The sequence below is a fragment of the Mobula hypostoma genome, chromosome 2 (genome assembly GCF_963921235.1).
Source record: "Mobula hypostoma chromosome 2, sMobHyp1.1, whole genome shotgun sequence".
Lineage (NCBI taxonomy): Eukaryota > Metazoa > Chordata > Chondrichthyes > Myliobatiformes > Myliobatidae > Mobula > Mobula hypostoma.
In genome coordinates, this window is record NC_086098.1 from 24,171,318 (window position 1) to 24,192,970 (window position 21,653).

At 37.5% G+C, this 21,653-nt stretch overlaps 1 protein-coding gene across 7 annotated transcripts in view; it reads left to right on the forward strand.

Moving 5' to 3' along the window:
• Positions 1 to 21,450, forward strand: part of LOC134338461 (nuclear receptor coactivator 7-like) — a 118,863-nt gene extending 97,413 nt beyond the window's left edge. For 4 of the 7 annotated variants that reach the window (XM_063034287.1, XM_063034296.1, XM_063034305.1 and 1 more), the window contains 5 exons: positions 15,164 to 15,289; positions 15,372 to 15,524; positions 15,638 to 15,733; positions 17,970 to 18,043; positions 18,988 to 21,450. In XM_063034287.1, the coding sequence (XP_062890357.1) occupies positions 15,164 to 15,289; positions 15,372 to 15,524; positions 15,638 to 15,733; positions 17,970 to 18,043; positions 18,988 to 19,123 (585 nt within the window). In that variant the 3' untranslated portion in view covers positions 19,124 to 21,450. Of the gene's footprint in view, positions 1 to 49; positions 13,761 to 15,163; positions 15,290 to 15,371; positions 15,525 to 15,637; positions 15,734 to 17,969; positions 18,044 to 18,987 lie in introns of those variants that run through there. The other 3 variants (XM_063034322.1, XM_063034330.1, XM_063034338.1) reach the window with 2 other exon arrangements.
• Positions 21,451 to 21,653: the final 203 nt, after the last annotated feature.

Sequence of the window (21,653 nt, forward strand, 5' to 3'; positions counted from 1 at the left end):
TCGTGCGTCCAAGTATTGGAAGTTTTATTTGTTAATGTATAATAAATACATTTAGAAATATGAGCAAATCTTGAGGACTTAAGATTATATCCTGGTTATCCAGGTTTGAATTAATTTGATATTGTAGAACAAACGAGTACTAGAAATGGGAGCAGGAGTTGTAAGTCTGAGCCTTCGAGCTCGTTCAACCATTTATTAAGGTCAAGACTGATCTTGTAGTTCACATCCCCATATCTCTTGATTTCCTTGATGCTCAGAAATCTATTTAATATCTGTTTTCAATAAACATAACATCTTTGCTTTCAAATGCTCTTGAGATGAAGAACTCCAAAGGCTCACCACCCTCTGAGTGAAGAAATTTCTCATAATTTCAATTTTCAGTGGTTTAGTATTCATTCTGAAACTGACCACTGGTGTTTGATTCCCAGGTCAGAGGAAAATATCCCTCCTGCATCTAGCCTGTTCAAATCTTGAGTCATTCTGTTTGTTCTGCTGAGATCTCCCCTTGTTCTCTGATAGCCTGAGAATACAATCCCAGTCTACTCAATCTCTCCTCAAATGGCAAATATGCCATCCATGGAACCAAAGATTTGCTCTGTTCCCTTTGTGGCATTTATATCCTTTCGTAAGTAAGGAAACCAAAATTCCAAGTGTGGTCCCATTTGTAGACTGTACAATTGCATTAAAATTCCCATATTCCTGTACTTATATTCTCTCGAAATAAAGGCTAAGCTATCACTTTCCTTGTGGTTTACCTACTTGTTGATCTTTAATGGGTGCAAATCATACTTCGAAGTTACTGGTAGCAACCTCTAGCCTTTCATTCGCATTTCTGTGTGGTTAAGATGCTAATTACAGAAAACAGAGAAGAGATGGAACTTCCCTTAAGCTGCATTTAAGCACTTTTAGAGGTAAATGAGCAATCTCATAAGATGAAGCAGGGTGGAATAGTCTAAATTAGCAGTTAACATTACAACAAAGTATATGTGCTTGATAGGAAAAGAAAAGAGTTTGTTGAGTGTTAAATCGAGCTGGGGGGTGGGGGGCATCCAAAAAGAGAGAACATTTTTAAAGCAAACCTAAGCCTGTTCTCATGTTATTCATATTAGGCTTCTGCACTGACTTGTGCCATTCCAAATGGTTATATTTAGCAAGTTCAGATCTGCTGAGTCTCTGTCCTTTAATGGATGTAATTTCTAGTTCTGTGTAACTCTCTGGAGGAAATTGTTGAAATTTCCCATTTAATAGTCACTGCCATTTTAATTGAATAAAGTATTTATTCACAGAATTTGGTTTTAAAAAGTAGTTACAATAAATGATATTCAGATGTTAGAATCTTCAGTTAGTGGCAATTGAAGTATTTTTTAAAAAACTAATGTTTGAAATTTAGGTGAGAGAGAAATTGTATATAATGAATGATATAAGATGCTCGAAGGAAATGAAGAAGAGGAAGAATAGTTTTATATGATACATAACATACACCTTTCTATAGTTATATTAAGGAGTATTCTGGAGATGTTTGAATAAAGTAGATTTTAATTCAAACAAGAACCAGACTTCAGTTCTTCGTATAAATGTACTTAAGTTCAGGAAGCTTTCAGTTAGCCTTCAGTTTGAGCCAACATTATATATGTAAGAGCCAATCATTAGGACAATGGGATTGTGTGAATTGAGTGCAAGTTGGCTGACCAGGCAGATGTCACAACTTAGCATATCAAACATGGTCATAGTTCAAAAGTTAAAAGTAAATTTTATTATCAAAGTACCTATATGTCACCATAAAACCATGAGATTCATTTTCCTGTGGGCATACTCAGAAAATCTACAGAATGGTAACTTTAACAGCATCAATGAAAGATCAACCAGAGCACAGAAGACAACAGACTGTCCAAATGCAAATATAAATAAATAGCAATAAATAATGAGAACTTGAGATAATGAGATAGAGTCCTTAACGTGAAATCATTGGCTGTGGGAAACATCTCAATGATGGGGCAAGTGTGTGCAGTTGTTCCCTTTTATTCAATAGCCTGCTGGTTGAGGGGTAGTACTTGACTTTGAACCTGGTGGTGCGAGTCATGAGACTCTTCTACCTTTTACCTAATGGTAGCCGTGAGAATAGAGTATGGCCTGGGTAGTGGGGATCTTTGATGATGGATGCTGCTTTCCTATGACAGCATTTCATGTGGACGTGCTCAACATTTTAGATGTCATGCCGAATCTCCGCAGACTCCTAAGGAAGTAGAGGCACTGCTGCGCTGTTGTCACAATTGCATTTATGTACAGTACTAGGTCCAGGTCAGCTCCTCTGAAATAGTGACACCCAAGAATTTAAAATTGCGAACTCTTTCTACCACTTACCCTCCGATGAGGACCTCTGGTTTCCCTCTCCTTGTCTACAATCAGTCTTGCTGACATGGAATGAGAGGTTGTTGTTATGACACCACTCAGCCAAAATTTCAATCTCCCTCCTGTATGCTGATTCATCACCACCTTTGATTTGGCCCACAACAGTGATGTCATCAGCAAACAGATATAGGCAATCAATAGCTTTTGAGTACTTACCATATTTCTGTACTCAGTCAGCTCCGGCAACATTAATTTTGGGTGTCTGGCTGTCTGTTGTCAAAAAGTTTTAGAATATTCGTGTTAATTCATTTCTCCTAAAGGCATGTGGATCTTCAGAGGTATCTTAAGTTATGATGTGCTTCCACTACATATCTCAAAGGAACCATTTGTCAACCCAAACTACTGAAGTAAATAATGCCTTTGTGACTATTGAAAATGTATTGAATTGCTTACTGTCACCTTTGATCTTAAGGGTATACCTTTGGGTTTGTGAGTCTTTACCGACAGTGTCTCCAGAATACTGTCTACTTGTTGTGCGAAATAAAGACTTCTATATCAACAGCTTCTGTGTCTGTCCTGTGACTTCATTCACCGTCACAACAATACTGACTGCTGTTCAAATGTGCACTAGAAAATAGCTACAGGAGTAGACCAGCAGACCTTTCATATTTGGTTGATCCATGCTGGCTTCAGATCCTCTTCTTCTGTTCCAGTTCCCCATTGTCCTCAGTATCTTTCAACTATATATCTATCTCAACCTTAAATATACAGTGAAATAGTTCTTTTAAAATTGCAATTAAAATTGAACAGTTTTATTTGCAAATGCAAAAAATATGGATTAAAATTTTTAGAATTTTTAAAATAATTTTGCTTAATAAATAAATTTAGAGTTTCAAGTTTCTGGATGAGCAAGGTGAATGAGCCTTCTGGGCTGGACAGGACAAGTCATGGTTTGCCTGTGTGAGTGTTTCGTATACCCTCTAGCCCAAAGCATATTTGTTCTTAGTGGCAGACAGTATGACCGATAGTATTTTTCAAACCAGTGAGATTTGTGGATGTGAAAAGTGATAAATTATTGAGAGGGTGTTTGCTATCATATTGGATATGGAAAGAAATCAAAGTGAAAAAGAAAACAAAGTTAAGAAAAGAAAAAAACTGCATATTTCTAACTGTTCACATTCAATGCTAGAAAGATGGATGATTGACTGTCAACAATTAATGTATACTGTACTCAGAACTCTTTTTATTAAACTAGTATGACATTTAATATGCAGATGCATGCCTTCATGAAAGACCCAGTGGAGTTAAAAGCAAAGTACTTTTTTAGTTCATGGAGTACCTTTTGCACCAAGTTGCTAGCCGCATTGGACTTGGCATGTATTTAAAGCAAATTCCATGACACTGACTTTACTTAACATTAATGATAGTTTGTAGTTGTATAGTTGTACACCATTGTTGGCTACCTACATAATGCATTGTGTTTCACATAAATTTTTGTTTCTGGCATTAAGTTCTGAATTTGTAATACTCCATAATAATATGCATATGAATGTAAAATACTTGTTATAAAGCTTGGACTATGGTTGTTAGTGTTACATGGATATAGCAATTTACTCACTGTACCTGTTTACTCACCGAGCTTCAGAAATAGCAGGGAGAATAATCTAGTTTGATAGTTTGCATTAAAGTTAGCCAGAGGTCTAGTGGAAATCCTAGCTGTTCTCCAAATTGTGCCACAGAGCGTAACAAGCATGAATAATAAATTATCAACAAAGTCCAAAGTAAATTTATTATCAAAGTACACATATGTTACCATATGCAGCCCTGAGATTGATTTTCTTGGGGGCATACTCAATAAATTCATAATAGAATAATAACTATTAGAATCAATGAAAGACAGCACCGACTTCCGTATTCAACCAGTGTGCAAGAGACAACAAACAGTGCAAATACAAAGGAAAGAAATAGTGATACTATTTAAATAAGCAATAAATATCGAGATCATGAGATGAAGAAGCCTTAAAAAGTGTGCCCATGGGTTATGGGAACATTTTCAATGATGGGGCAGTTGCAGTGAAGTTATTCCCTTTGGTTCCAGAGCCTGATGGTTGAGGGGCAATAACTGTTCCTGAACCTGGTGGTGTGAGCCCTGAGGCTCCTGTACCACCTACCAGTTGGCAGCAGCAGCGCGAAGAGAGCATGACCTGGGTGATGGTGGGGCAGGGTCCCTGACGATGGATACTACTTTCCTTTGACAATGCTCCATGTAGATGTGCTCAATGGTGGAGAGGGTTTTACCCATGATGGACTGGGTTGTATCCTCCACTTGTTGTAAGATTTTCCATTCAAGGGCATTGGTGTTCCCCTACCAAGCTGTGATGCAGTCCATCAATATACTTTCCACCTCACTTCTATAGAAGTCTGTCACTGTTTTGCATGTCATGCCAAATCTTCACAAACTCCTAAGGAAGTAGAGCTGCTGCAGTGCTTTCTTCCTAATTGCACTTACATACTGGGCCCAGGACAGGTCCTCTGAAATGATAACACTGAGGAATTTAAAGTTGCTGACCCTCTCCACGTTTGATTCTCTGATGAGGACTGGCTGATGGACCTCTGATTTTCTTCTCCTGAAATCAATAATCAGCTCCTTGGTCTTGTTGGCACTGAGTAAGAGGTTGTTACTGTAGCACCACGCAGACAGATTTTCAATCTCCCTTCTGTATGCTGATTTGTCATGTATATAGTGGTATATTAGTTACCACAAAAGACATTGCCTGATGGTTAGGGTTCTAAACCTTAACAAAGAAATTGTGGGGAAAAGTTACAAACTGGTGGTATTAATTAGGGAATTTTACAAAATGGGTTAATGGTGAATCGGAGGTGAATAATATTTGAGTCTGTTGATGAATTACAAATATTCATTCCTCTCTGATAAAAAAAAATTAATTAGGTAAAGCAGTTCAACCTTTCGCTTTTGAAGGAAGTGAGACATAATAATAAATCAAAAGAAGAGGTGCCAGAAAATGAGGTGTCTGAGATCAGTCCTTTGGCTGTGGGAACTTAATATAATGTCTTAATTTGAAGAAGACACAAATTTGAGGCAAGTACATGTTGTGAGGCGGATCCAAAGAGAGAGTGTGAGTCGGTAAATGCATAGCCATTGTAGTTTAATGCTGATGAATGAGCTTATCCACTTTGGTTCTAAAAACAGACAAATTATTATTTGAAATATGCTAGACTGCAAAATGGGAAGATGCGCTAAGACCTGGGTCTCTCTGTGCATCAGTCACTGAAAGCAAGTGTTCAGGAAACATCTGGGAAGGCAGATGGTATGTTGGCCATCGTTTTGATTGTAAGACCAACAATTATTCAATATAATTTTATAGAGCCTAGCTGGGCTGCTATTTGAAGTATCTGTATGTAGTTTTCAAAGGTACATTTAATGTCAGAGAAAACAGAGGAGTACCACAAAGAATGAATGACAGTTAAATGTTAGAATCCCAAAGGTCCCCCACCTCCCCCCTCCCACACATAAACAGCAGCAAAGTGACCACTCCCCGCCCCCACCAGCAAAAAAAAAGCATCGGCACTCCCCACCAAGCACTGAAGCGTGCAGCAAAGCATCAATAAAGACACAGACTTGCAGTACCCCAAAGACTACTCGTTCACCTGCTAATTCAACATACCACTGGCTCTCTCTCTCTCCCTCATCAGAAAAAAAGAGATGTCCCCATTTCACAGTTAGAGGGGAGACATAACAAACAACTTGCTGATTTGTGATATTAAAAGTCTATTGCATCGCTTTTTCCAAGCTCTGTGCCCAAAGAACTCGGGTCTCTGGGTACATAGCCAGCAGCCAGCTTGCTGCTTTCGATCTTCCGTCTCCCATTACACAACGATTTCCTGCGGAGACACCAACCTCTAATCCGCCCGCCTCCAGAGCTACGAAATCCCAGAACCCTGAAGGCATGCTAGTCTTCTAGGCTGCGTGTTGGTCTCCTTAGAGAGGAAGATGTACTTACTGTGGAGGATACTACAACAAGGCTCTAGCTGGTTGATTCCTGGGTTGGTAAGAATGAAGTACAAAGAGACCTTGCATCAGTTAGGGCTTTTTTGTAGCATATAAGTGTTAGAGGGAATCTAATTCTAACAGGACAGTCTAAATAAAGGGAATATGTTCTCAGTGGAAGAGTTTAGAATTGTGGTTACAGCTTCAGGATAAAGGAAGATCAGGAGAAATTTCTCCATCCAAAGGGTGGTGCACCTGTGGAATTCTCTACCACAGGAAGCAAAGTTTGAAGTATATTCAAGAAAAAGGTAGATACATTTTTAATGCATTAGGGGAGAAGATAGGAAAAATGGATGATCTACCGTGATAGTAATAAGTTATGAATTAGGCCAGAAGAGGCAAATGGCCAACTAGTTCCACGTTTGATATTATAGAATTTCCTCAGGTATCTTAGTTTATGTAATAAAGCCCCAAATTCAATATTGAATTCAAGACTACCTGGCTTAAAAATGAGGCTATAATGGCAGTCCTGAAGAAGGGTCTCAGCCCAGAATGTCAACTGCTTATTCCCCTCTACAAGTGCTGTCCGACTTGCTGAGTCCCTTCAGCATTTTGTGTGTGTTACTCTGTATTGTTATGGCATATGTAAGAGTTTATGATTACAATTAAATGGGAAGGGGGGATGATTTTGATTCCAGTGAAAACAGACCAAAAACATGAAGCTAAGAAGTATAATTAAAGAGCTAGAGAGCTTCAGTAATCACTTTTTGCCTTGTAAATCTTTTGATCGGAAAAGAATTGCCATAAACAATTACACTTCTGGCCTGGTTTTTGTTCGCCTGATGCTATTTCTGGAGTTCCCCTGGTTCTTCCCCCAACTAAGTACCCGGTATTGATAAACCACAGAAGAAACTGAGTCCTTTGGGTTCTCTTCATGCATAATTATATCTACATCAACAAAATTCACCTGTTTTGGTTACACTGGGCATTTTTTAAACAAAAAAATTAGTTTTGAATATTGTACTTTGGGCCTGTTCATTTTGCTTTGACCAATTCAAGACACAAGTATGTCCTTGTATTTTTTGTGCTCTCTCTAGGAAGGGAGATTAAGTCAATAATTATTTTATTTTTGCAGTTTCGTGTAAATTTAAACTATCTGTCTAAATGTAGTGCATTATCACAATCTGTTTATCTGATGAAAATAAGTATTTCAGGTCATGAAATAAAGGGCACATACACGAAATGCTGTGGGAGCTCAGCAGGTCAGGCAGCATTCTTGGAAATGGAAAATGTACTTGACGTTTCGGGCTAAGGCCCTTGTTTGATCTAAAAAGCCAGTTTCCATTGGAAATTTCTTCATTCGTTTCCATGCCACTGATGTTTTGGTTATTAGACGCGTGCTGATAAAGGATTTTTCTAAATATCACTAGGTTGTTTGAGTTGGAGAAAATTAATCAAGCTTCTTCAATTTTCTTCCCTAGATTAATCTGATTTAACTTCAGTCCACCTCCTTTTTGAAGTGTAGTCACTCGTGCAATGTAGGAAATGCAATAGCTACTTTTCCTTTGAACTATAAAGCAGCAGATACTAAATAAAATAATCTCAGTGATGTTGCTTGGAGAAGAAATAATTGGCCTAAAAACGCATGGGATCTTGTTTGTCCTTCAGGAAGTATTTTGAGCTATTTATGAGGCCATTCAGCATGAAAACAGGCTCAGTTAAATCCACATTCTTCATCAAGCATCCATTTACAGTACTGTGCAAGTCTTAAAGAGATAGATATATTTTGATATAGATGGATTAGATATACAGTATAGATAGCTGGGGTACTGTAATTGGTAGGAGCAAAGGATGTTGGAAGTGGCAAGGATGGAGTGTCACAGGAGGGGCGTGGGTCAGGTGGCAGAGAAGGGGTGCCCGGAGCAGGGGTCTAGCACGGGTGCAGACACACCCAGCCCTGAGATACCAGGCAAGGCCATTTGATTCCAAACAATTGGCTTAATTGATTATTACAGACTGTCTCTCTAGTGCTTCTTTTTCTGGAGAAACACTGCTTCTCAGAGGTTATTCAAGCCTCTAATTGTTTCCAGATATCAGGGTAAACGTGGGATCGTATCCTGAAGGCATAAGTTGCTACTGGCTTGCCTTACAGCATCCAAACCTCCCAAATCCGACAGAATCTGATCAAGCACCTTCCTTGCACTTGAACGTTTAATCTTGGTTGATCAGTTTGTGATAGTCATGATGGACATGATTTTAATTTAAGATGGCCATGCATGTATGGATGTTTAGGATCCTGTTTCAGTTTTGGAAGAACAGGAAGGAATGGTCCAAGTGTATCAACTGACATTCATTCTAGAGTCACCCCACTTAAAACTGCATAATATTTTTGATCATGGATGCAGGATATTTTTCAGCAGATAGCATTGTTGATACACTCCTGGGACATGAATATGAGCCTGGCCTTTAGTGGTGTCAGTAAGGAGCTTGCACATTCACCCTGTGTGTGCATGTGGTTTGTTTTGGCTGCTCTGGTTTTTATCAATAATCCAAGGTCATGCCGGTAGCTAAGTTAGTTGATCAGGAACTCAAGAAATGTAGCTACAATCTATGCAAAATTATCAAAGCAACGAAACGATAATGCAGGGACAAGATCCAGACGCAACTCTCCACCAACAACACAGGTAGCTTATAGAAAAGTCTGCACACCATTCGCAGATTTCAAAGCTAAGTTCAGTGGTGCTGCCCCTCTCACAGATGAGCTAAATCTTTTTTACACTTGGTTCAATGTTGTCAACACTGGGTCCCCGAGGAGAGCTGCCGAAGCAACCTCTACCTGGCCACGTGTTTCCAGTGAGTGGACATTTGCAAGGCTGTGGGACCGGATGGCATCTCAGGGTGTGCGTGGCACAACTGGCAGGTGTGCTTACAGACATTTCTAATCTCTCCCTCTCCCAGTGCAGAGCTCCCTCTTGCTTCAAAACATCCACCATTATTCCTGTACCTAAAAAGACCAAGATAACATGTCTGAACAACTGGTGTCCTGTCGCACTCACCTCAATAAGCAAATGCTTGGAGAGGCTGGTGAAGGGCTACATCTACAGCATGCTACCACCCATACTGGACTCCCTACGATTCGCCTACCGACACAACCAATTGACATGACACGAGCCACAGCTCAACACACCATCCTTGCACATCTGGAGAAGAGGGATGCTTATGTGAGAATGCTGTTCTTGGTCTACAGTTCAGTATTCAACACCATAATTCCCTCCAGGCTTGACGAGAAGCTCAGAGACCTCAGCCTTCACCCTGCCTTGTGCAGCTGGATCCTGGACTTCCCGTCAGATCGCCAGTAGATGGTAAGAGTAGGTTCCTTCACCTCTTCCCCTCTAACCCTCAACACAGGAGCCCCTCAGGGCTGTGTACTAAGCCCCCTCCTTTACTCTCGGTATATCCATGACTGTGTTGCCACCCACAGGTCCAATCTGGTAATTAAATTTTCGGACTATACTGCATTGGTTGTCCTTATCTCAAATAACAACGAGGCAGCCTACAGAGAAGAAGTTATCACCCTGATACAGTGGTGTCAAGAAAACAACTTCTCCCTCAATGACACAAAAACAAAGGAGCTGATTGTGGACTACAGGAGGAATGGAAACAGGATAACCTCTACTGACGTCAATAGATCTGGGGTTTTGAGAGTAAACAGCTTTAAGTTCCTCAGCATACATATCAGCAAGGATCTCATGTGGTCTGCACATACCAGCTATGTGGTGAAAAAAGCACAACAGCACCTCTTTGACCTTAGACGGTTGAAGAAGTTTGGCATGAGTCCCCAAATCCTAAGGACTTTCTACAAGGGCACAATTGAGTGTAAATTGTTAACTGTCCTGTTGTACGTATTATTTATTACAAAGTACTATAAATTGCACATTGCATATTTAGACAGATGTAACATAAAAGATTTTTATTCCTCATGTATGTGAAGGATGAAAGAAATCAATTCAATTCAATTCATTCTAGTGTAGCTGCGAAGCAGGAGAATTTGGAAGGGGAGATTGTGCTTTTGGGAAGTAATTGGAAATGGGATTGATGAGATTGAAGGACTAGCATAGACTCGATGGGATGAATAGCCACTTGTAAGAAAAATGAAATTATACACTAACAGGGAAATTTAATTGCTTCTCCCAGTGGCCTTACGGATTTTTATGTTCTCTGTAGAGTTAATTAGGGAGCTACGGAGGATTCATTACAAAAGCAAATGTATTGAAACTTGGATGTGGTAATCAAATTTCTGATGCTGGAGTTTCAATCAATAGCAAGCAAAGTTTTATGTCATGAAGATAATTTTGTCATTTATCCGGCTATCTATTTTACTGACCTTTCCTGATTTCATTGACTTTTAAATAAAAAAAACTTTGGGGGTTTTGCTGGCTGTAATATGCCGCATGTTTCAGTGTTTGAAATGGTGAGAAGAAATTGGTTGTGCTCCAGTTCTGTTCTGACTCACTATTAGGAATTTACCATCTGGAAAATGAAACTTAAAATTTTTGTGGTAATATTTTTAAAGCAATGAGTGCTGGTGATTCAATAACGTATCATTCAAGCTGAGAAGATATGACAAGAATATTTGTGTTTTTCAATGTTGTTCTTTATAGATCCAAACTGAACACACCCAGCTTTCTCTCCTTCTCAACACTAGCTTGTTTTTTTTTCCTGTTTCTCAGTTCTGGGACAGGGTCTTAGATCTGAAATGTTTTGTGTTTTTCTTTCCAAAGATGCTGCCTAACTTGCTGAAGTACTGAGGCCACTTTCTGTTTCTATTTCAGATTTCCAGTATCTGCAATTTCTTTATATAATTTATTGAGTCAAATTATTTAGCACTGATAAGAATTGATTACTAGCACTAGCATCAGATCTAATACACAGTCTCTTCAAAATAGTCCTTTCACTGACTAAAGGAAGTTACTAATAGGGTGTTTTTTTTACACCAGCTTTGATATTTAGCAAATTTTTCAGTCTTTAGATTATAAAACGCCCCCAGTTGCCATATTTACTACTATGACCTCCTTTAAGATACTACTAAAAATCTTTTATTGCACTCATGTATTTTGGTCTTGATTGGGTACTCTTCCTGGTTTTAATTTGGAATGAGTATTTGGTTCCTTTTAAGGTAGTCCAGTAAGTTCAAGAATGATTTGATTCTACTAGATTTGTGGGTGCTGATATTGCTGATGAGGCTAATGTGGGTGTTACAGACACTCCTACAGATGAGACAAAAGGCACCTGTTAGGGTGGATCTGTACTTTGGGAGGTGGTACCTTCTTGTCAACTACACAGTATCTCTAAGTGTGTCCAATGTATAGGCTCTGTTTTCAATATCTTCCAGCTGCTCCTTCTCCATTATGAGAGGTTATGGGCTGGAGATTCCCAGAACGCACTTTGGTTTTGCTTTTTTTTTAAAGGCAGCCTTGAATATTTTCCTCAGTCTGTCTTGAATCTTTTCCATCTCTTCCTATGATGGTAGGGAATATTGTCAATTTATTCTATACACATTCCAGTTCTTAGAATATATAAGAGGGCAGAGATCACTGTTCTGTGCCAGGTCTCAGATCTAGATCTTCAAACATTCTTGCTTTCTGGTGCTTTAAAAGTGATGGTGAATTCTGTCGTCACTGAGAGGTGGCTTTGGGGATAAGGGCACCAGTGGTTTTTTCTGTATCTCACTATGAGCCTTCATTGTCAGAGCAGCTTTGCACAGAGGTGGCAGGTGGATAACAGGACCCATTTCTTTTTGAATACAAGGCCAGTCCTTGAGTGTGCTTTGATAAACGTGTCAGTGATGTCTTGGTGCCCCAACACACACATCATCTGCTTATTTTAGCTTAGCTACCGTGGTTGGGGTGGCCTTATTTGGTGTTTAGTTGCTGTAGGTTGAACAGCTTGTCATTAGCTCCTAAAGATCAGCTGTACTTGTGCCAGAGCTTGGAAGAGTGACACGTTGCAGTGATAAAGCATAAAAAAGTGACAGGCGGTATGTAGTCCTGTTTGGCTTCATGCAAGCTAGCTTGGAAGGACCATGACTTGAAATTTCATTATAGATGCATTTTTTTCTGAACAGTTGAACTTGAGAGGCTGTTTGACAGTCCCTCCTAACTGATGGAGTTAAAAGACATCAGTGAATTCGAAAATAATACTGGAGGGTTCTACTTTCTGCATTTCTCTTGATATGTACAGACCGGGTCTAATGTGCATCAGTTGGATGGACTTCACAGTGTAAGTTTTAATTTTGTGGCCTCACTTGCATCAGTGCTAACTTTGGAAGGATTGAGAAGGCAATGCAAGTAGGACACCAAAAAGGGCATAATCGTGAAAAATCTTTGTGAATGAACAAAAGTAGGTGAACAAAATACTTTTTTTGGGCTGTACATTCCTTTACTTCTCCCCCATCCCCACTTGCATAACAAACAGTCTGTAAAAGAATGGAGTAAGAAAGCATTTCCTCTTGAATGGTGCCTAGTGAGAGAAGTCATTTTTCACCAACTGATCTTTAAGTGCAGGCTTTCCAAGTTAAAATGGCATGCACATCCTGGCAATATCATCCAAGTGTGATATTGACAGTTAAGTACTCTGCCACTCTCTTAAAATGTTTTTTTATGTGACTGAATTTAGGCCAGCTAGCAGTGAGTTTCTCCTACCCCTTCATCTTGACTTTATCCTGCACCACTTTCACTCAGTAAAAGTGAAGACTGCATGTTCACCTTCAGGTTGCACAATGCCTACAAAGAAACCAATCAAAGCAAAATATCTCCCTCTGATTACCTGGCTGCTTCATCTGCCATTAATCAGATCAGGATTTCAATAAAGAACTCTTAATTTTGTTAAAATTAATAGCTGTATTTTTGTCTGGTATTAGGGTGCTTTTTATTCTAAACCTGAGCTGAGTAGAATTGAATCTGCTGTTGCAACTTTGAAATTATTTAATTTGTAGTTACTAACTTGAAAAGAAAGAATTATTTAATTTTAAATCTTGCTTCCTCTATATGAAATCCAATAAAAGTAATAATGTTTGAACTGAGAGATCTTTTTTGATTAAAGCATGTATGCATTACTTTGAGTGGGTGGAATAGGAAGCTTGGCTACGTGCCAGTTTTGATTTCAGGAAAAAACGAAAGTTACTACGTAAAATGTAAATTAGCTCGCAATAGCCAATCAAGTACAGTTAAGCAAAGCAGCAAGCCTTTCATAAGCGATAAGGATGTAAAGTTCTTCACATGGATTTTCAAGTGCTGTGCCAGAATTTTGAGCAGACTAAGCTGGAGAAATGAGGGGTTTAAGAAAAACAGCTAATATTCAGATTTTATTCAGGGCAAAGGGAGATGATGGATCTTTTGTACAGGTCAGTTATATTTTCTGAATTGATTCAGTATAGGGCTTTTAAATACGTTTGTACCTAAAAAAGCATTTTTATAATTTTACTGTCAATCATGTATTTTCAATTTCTAAAGTTAAAATTTGACACACTAGTTTTCCTTTGTCATTTATGTGAGCATTTCAATTGTCTTAGACTTGTAGATATTTACAATATTTTACACAAAAATGATATTTGGAGTATTACAAGTACTGTAAGGTTTATAAAAAAAAATCATATCCACATATGCCATTTTGTTTTCTGCTAGCGAATTTTCAGGTTCTTAGAAATAATTCTTTTTTCTTGCTTATGTTGATGCTTTTAAGTTCATTGTAGTATGTTATGCTAATCTCGTAAGTGATATTTATAATGAAGAGAACCTATAGAAATTTAAAATACTATGATTATTATGTGCTGCTGTAAAAATATTCTACATTTTTAAATGTTAAAAATAAGATTATTGAGTTTTAGACGTATTTGTGTATTGAGGCAGTACCTTAAGTGATAAAGATTTAGAAAATAGCATGAAAATTTGGTTTTTAAACTTAATTAATCTAATACATAAAAAATATTATTTGAATTGCCTTACCAAATTGAAATGCTGAAAGCAGGAAATCAAAAAGTTTTGAACTTTTTCTCCACCCATGTGTTCTGAATTGTCAATAGTTATAATAAAAGAATGGTATAATAAAAGAAATTGGAGATAGCTGATATTTTTGCATATAGTTTGAAACTCTGCTGCAAATGTGTAATTTTTAATTTTTTTTTGGCTCAGTGTGAACTTTAGTTTTAAGGAAACAGTTGCATAAATTCAATGAGAACTAGGTGAAAAAAATGATAAATCCCCCTTGAGGTATGCTATTTTTTGTTATGTTGTATTTCTGCTCTTTTCTGAGAGCACTGATTCATTCTGGGTATTTTTGCCTCTCACCCAAGCATGAGTTTTAACAGTGTGCCACAAATTCATTGTGAGGAGGCGTTATTCCAAAGGCAAGATATATCTTGTAAAAGTTGAAAATATTAAATAGCAAATTGGCGATGGGAAACCAGAGTGTTGGAGAAATGGGAGCGTAGTGGTTAGTGTGATGTTTTTACAGTTCAGGACATTCCGGAGTTTGCAGTTCAATTCCGGTGCCATTCTGTAAGGAGTCTGTATGTCCTCCCCTTGGAGTGCATGAGTTTTCCCTGGGCACTCTGGTTTCCTCCCACAGTCCAAAGACATAATGAATAAGTTAAATAATGTAAATAGTCCCATGATTAGGTTAGAGTTAATCAAGTTTGTGGGGGGGTTGTGTGGCCTCGCTTGAAGGGTCTGCTTTGTGCTCTAACGCTGAATAAAATAAAAATGAAAACTTTGAAATGTGTTCAAGATTTTGAAATTGGTTTTCCAGATCATCACTATTGAGGAAGCAAAACGACGCCAGAGCATAGGTAGTTTTTATGAAGAAGAGATAGAAGATCTTCAGCCTGTACTTACAGACCCCAGTGAACTGCTGGAGAGTTTCCACATTGAGAAGGTAAATATATGAAACACTTTCTTGTGGTTGTAATCTTTAATAGATTGAGAAACCTGCTAATGAAATGCTTTTGTCATTATAGCTTATGCTGCATCTTCCTGCAAGAACACAGGGATACGCCTGGCGCCTTATGTACAGCACAGCTGTCCATGGGACAAGTTTAAGGACACTTTACCGTAGTTTGGCTGTTATCGATTCCCCAGTTCTCTTAGTTGTCAAAGACATGGATAATCAGGTAAACAACTTGAAATAATCTTAAGAAGCAAATCGACGGTGTATAATTTGCTGGCTAAGTTTTAGTATTGGTGTGTGTAAATTTGTGACCTATCATTTTTTTTCTTTTTGCAGATATTTGGAGCTTTGGCATCACACCCTTTCAGATTAAGTGACCATTGTTTTGGTACAGGAGAAACCTTTCTGTACACATTTAATCCACAGTTCAAGGTATCTATTTTCATGCTTTTTTTTTTAAGAAAATTGGGTAGACCTGAGAAATTGCCAGAGAGTCTCAAAGAAAAATTAGTCTGGAACTTCTTCACAGCATCTCACTACTTGCAGCCTTCCTACCTTATTCTCAGTGAAGCTGGTTGTAAGCCATTTTAAAATCACACAGAAAGGCTTTAACAATGTGGGAAATTGTCAAGTTATTCACTTCTGTAGAAAAACAGAAGTGTCTACTATCTTCTGTAATGGATTGATTGGGAAATACTAATATACATGTGTATAAGTCTTTAAAAGAGGTGCAGCAGGCAATTAGAAAGTTAAGTGGTATGGTGGCACTTTTTGCAGGGGAACTTGAGTACCTGAATAGAGAAATTGTAAAGAGACTTGGTAAGGCCATGTACAGAATTTGTTTTTCAATGTTGATCCCCATTCCTTAACAAGAGCATACTTGTTATAGAGGGAGTGCAGGCAATATTTGCTGGACTGGTTCCCGGAATGATAGACTTGCCATGCAAGGTGAGATTAAGTAGGTTAAACCTCTGTTCTAAAGAGTTTAGAAAAATGAAAGGTAATCTTTTTGAGGAAATGCTGAGAAGACTTCACAGTGTAGATGTGGGGTGCAGCCTTCCCCTGCTCAAAGAGTCTAGATTAAGGAATTTAAGTGTTAAAATAAATGCTAGGCTATGTTGGACTGAATTGAGAGGTTTTTTTTAATCAGAGGATAAAAAACTATGAAAATTAAACATGCTATTAAATATTCAATGATTACATATGTTTCTAGTAAAAATAAAATGAAAGAATTAGGAAATTAAATACATTTAAATTTTGAACAAAATAAATTTGTAGATTTGAATCAGAATCAGGTTTACTAACACTGGCATGTGTTTGAAGCTTGTTTTGCGGCACCAGTATAAAGCTATATATAAACAATTGCTTTAAGTTACAACAAGAAGTTAAGAAAAGTAGTGCAAAAGGGAGAAAAATACTGAGGTAGTGTTCATGGGTTCGCTGACCATTCAGAAATCTGATGGCGAAGGGGAAGAAGATGTTCCTAAAATGTTGAGTGTGTCTTCAGGCTTCTGTACTTCCTCCCTGATGGTAGTAATGAGAAGAAAGCATGTTCTGGGTGGTGAGCATTCTTAATGATGGATGCAAACTTAGGGCATTTTACCAGAAACTTGTACGTTTCCACTGTATCATTGCACTCTGAAATTAATGGAGTTGCTAAATCTGCACCATGTATAACCTGGAACTGCTTCAGCTGGTAGATCTTCCAGTATAATAACTGGGAAACAGTTGAAATACTGCAGATTGTCATATGTTTCTATTCACAATTAGAATGGCATTGAATTACCTTAATCATTATAGAGCAAATGCCAGCATTTTCTGTGTACAATTTCAGGCAATTTTATTTTTAGCTTGGAAATATGCATATGATTTGTGATGTAGGCTTATATAATGCTATGTTAAATTGCTGAATCAAAAGCTGTTTTGGGGCTGTTGTTGGAAAAAATATTCAAAGAAAAATATTTTAAAATACTAGATTGGCTGGTTTGATACTTGGTTTTTAATTTTAGAGGAAGATTGCAAGTTTTTTATTGGGATAATTATAAAACTAATGCCATAACATATCCTATGCAAGTATACTTGAAAAGCTTTTAATAGACACTACTGAAGGTGGGCTATATTGTAGATGTTCCATTGTCATGAATGTTGCAGAAGTTATTGAACAAAGAACACAAACTGTATTCTAATAAGGGTTTTATAGAGCTGCAACATTTTGCAACTCTTGAACTTAATCCCCCGACTAATGAAGGCCAACACACTATACGCTTTCTTAACAACCTTATTATCTTTGAGGGATCTATAGACATGAACCTCAAAATCCCTCTGTTTCCCCCACACTAATAAGAATCCTGCCATTCAAATTCAACCTTCCAAAATGAATCACTTCACACTTTTCCAGGTTGAACTCCATCTGCCACTTCTCATCCCTGTTTTGCATCCTTTCAATGTCCTGTTGTAATGTATGACAACCTTCTACACTTTCCACAACTCTGCCAACCTTCATGTCATAATTACAGTATGTGTTCAAATTAAGCATGTTTCCTACATTTAGAAATTGAAAATATGTAATTGGTTTGTGAAACAGAATGAAAGTTCCATAGTAGAAAATCTGCCTGTTCTAATCTGTGAAGTAATTTGAATATAAGAATAATAGTGTTTTATTTAATAGATATTTAGGTGGAGTGGAGAAAATTCGTATTTCATTAAAGGAGATAAAGACTCTTTAGAACTCGGTGGAGGAAGGTATGTACTCACATCATAATATTGTTTAACATATTTCTTGCATATTACCCTGCAAATTAGTATAAAATCATTTACATTATGTACATTACATATTAAAATAAGACTATTGCAATATCCTAGTGGACAGTTGTAGAAGGAGAACAGCACATGGAGGCTACAACATGAGTCGTATTGTAGATGCAGAAATGGCCTTTCCAAGGAGGAAAAATTGGACTGATTTTTCAAAATCTTAAGGTGGTATCCTGAGATAAATTTTATTCTTGCCAAAGTATCTTATAATTATATCCATTTAACATTTTTTTTGAACTGAGCAATATTTATTTATTGTGATATGGTGCAGAATGGGCACTTCTGGCCCTTAGCCCAGCAATCCCCTGATTTTAATCTGAGCCTAATCATGGGATAATTTACATTGTCCAATTAGCTCACCAACCGGTACGTCTTTGGACTGTGGGAAGAAACTTGCACAGTCACAAGGAGAACATACAGACTCCTCACAGGCAGCGGCGGGAATTGAACCTGTGTCATCTGTACTGTAAACCATTGTGCTAATCACTGCACTACTGTGCTGCCCACAGTGTACATTTATGAAATTTCTCATGTTCAACAATATATGAATAAGGTGGATTGGAAAATCCCTTGTGCATTATACTCTAAAGATTCTAGAGCTAGAAGATTATGCTTTTTTGAGAACTCCGTTGAACAGACTGAACTAACTCAAGGTAGTTATACTTGGTAAAGTGGAAAATATTTCCTAAGACTTAGATCTGCATTTACCTCCTCATAAGAACAATGCTTCCTAGTGCTAATGAACGATTGTTTTTAATTAAGAAACCAAAGATCAACTTTAACTGTAAATTTGAGAAGGAAACACAAACATGATGATGAATTTGTTGATGACTACTTTATATTCTAATAATCCAATAATATATTCTGTATTTCAGTGGCCATTTTGGCTTGTGGCTGGATGCAGACTTATATCACGGTCGAAGCAACCCATGCAGTACGTTTAACAATGAAACACTTTCAAAAAAAGAAGACTTCATTGTGCAAGATCTTGAAGTGTGGACTTTTGTATAAGTTAGCCTGATTCAGTAGTCCACTTGGTTCTGTTTTCCAGTCCATTGGATGTTATGATTCCACTGCTAGCTGCCTTATATTGTGTCCAGTGCTCACAATTTACTGTAAATGAGCATGTTTCTGAATGCTTAAGCTACACTTCTCAACCTGAATTACAAAGGAGATCACAGGGCACAGCTTTCCAGAGAGGCAACAACTTCTTTCCATTCTGTCAACTTGCTTGGAACTACCTACATGCTGAAGGAAACCAACTGAGTTGGCAAAGTCTTTTTAGCGGAACTGTTTTTGGTTGAAAAGGGAGAGCAAAACCATACTTTTGCTATGACAGATGTAGCTTATTCCAAATGCTGTATGCTAGTTAAAGAATGGCTGGCAATAAACGGAGTACAGCCAAAGCCAGGGTGCAAGGCAGTGCTTTTCAATTTAAGAGGATATTTAATATTTAAACATTCAGTGACAATGCATGTTGAAGACATTTTTAAATATTCATTTGCTTTTCTGATTTTTTAAAATTGTTTTTATCACATTGCCTAAAGTCCAACTGGAATATTCAATATCCTCTAAGAACGTTTGATGGTTTTCCCAGCAGGTGGGGAAAAAATGTTGAAGAGGTAATAGTTCTGGAAGAAAAGAATTGCAGTTAAGCCAGGACCATTTAAATGCTATAGTACAGTACATTAACGTTTATTTTTAGTTACAATGGATGTTGTATCCTTTCTTTTAGGGATGGTTTTATATCGGTGCAGGCACTGAACGCCATGGTGTGAATACTTGTTTACAGTTAGCAGAAAGATTATGTAATATTCTTATTTCTGTATGCATTTTTGCATTCATTTGAACATTCCAGTGTCTTGCGGGTACCAAGGGAACCCAAATGCACATGAAGCATATTAGAGCACTTTGAAAGAAATGGTAGTTTATGGCACCAAATACAATTTAAATGTGTAAATTTCATTTTTTTTTAACATTGTTCTCCATTTTGAATTACAAGTTCATTTTGCACAAAGAAGGGTGTGAAAATGTACTTTAGTTTCTGGATTATTTTCATAAATTGTTAAGCATATTATAATACTTCAGGAAAGCTTAAAACACTTAAATATGTTAAACAGGTTTGATTTCTTTCCAGTCCTGGAGTAGATTATTGTAATATCAAAGCATAATTTTTTGATTTCTATAGGTGCCATTTCTACTTGTATCACCAAATTTGAAGAACTAAAGAATATACAAAGTTACAATTTTCTATAATGTTTTTGCATATTTGTTTTTGTGGTGCTGTTTAAAAAATACCTGAACTGAGCACTAAAAGGTTTCACCATTTTTTTTTTAAGTTTAGCATTTGATATGTTAAATTAGCTTAAAAATCATATTGTATTTAATACACTATACCTGTATTGTCAGAACAATCAAAATTGTGTCTGAATTCTGTATCTGTGAATGTCATTAAGAACAAAAGACTTGCAGTAAATTGAATAAATCTGTGTACTTAAGAGCATTGTGAAATAGATGTTTGGAAGATAAATTGGGAGGAAAGAAACTGATGATATCCAATTTCTGATGATAATCTTTGAACATTTTAATCAAATCCTATCTTATGAAAACCTCCTATCGTTGTCTGAAGACAATGTTTCTGCCTGAAACATTGACAATCTATTCTTTTCCACAGATGCTGCATGAGCTGCTGAGTTCCTCCAGCATTTTGTGTGTGTTGCTTTGGATTTCCGGCATCTGCAGGTTTTTTTGTGTTTATCTTTGTCTTTATCTTTATCGTTACAAAATAGTAATGAACAGGCAGAATGAATGACGTTTCAAACTAGTGAGAGCCCCATGCTGAGCTTTTCCTGGCTGATATTTTTCTTTCACAGCAATAGCATCACTCAAACAAATGGGTTCTCAGGACAAAATGAAACACATTTACTCAGTTGATTTCCTGAAGAAGCAATGGAGGCCTTATTACTAAGTAGTGTGATCTGCACACTCTCCCTGATTGTATAAAGCAGCATGGAGGCACAGCAGCACAGTGCCAGCAACCCGGGCTCAATTCTGCCACTGTCTGTAAGGAATTTGTACATTTTCTTATGAATGCCTGGGTTTCCTCTGTGTACTCTGGTTTCCTCCCACATTCCAAAGAGGTACGGGTAGTAAAGGCCAGTAAGTTATGGGTATGCTATGTTGGTACTGGAAGCATGGCGACACTTTTGCAGGCTGCTCTTAACACAACCTTGGACTGTGTTGGTTGTTGTTGCAAACAATGCATTTCACTGTATGTTTTGATGTACATGGGACAAATAAATCTAATCTTTGTATCAACACACATCAAAGTTGCTGGTGAATGCAGCATCTCTGTATACGTAATCTTTGTATATGCCTTTTAGAGATAAGGTACAAACACACTGAAGTAAAGAGGTTAAGTTATCATCTGCCAACCAGACTAAAGCAAGAAGGTGCACAAATTAGAAACATCACGACCTGCCTTTGACAAAGCCATGCAGACTATTCCTAATCATGCCTCTCCAAATGTTCATAAAATCCT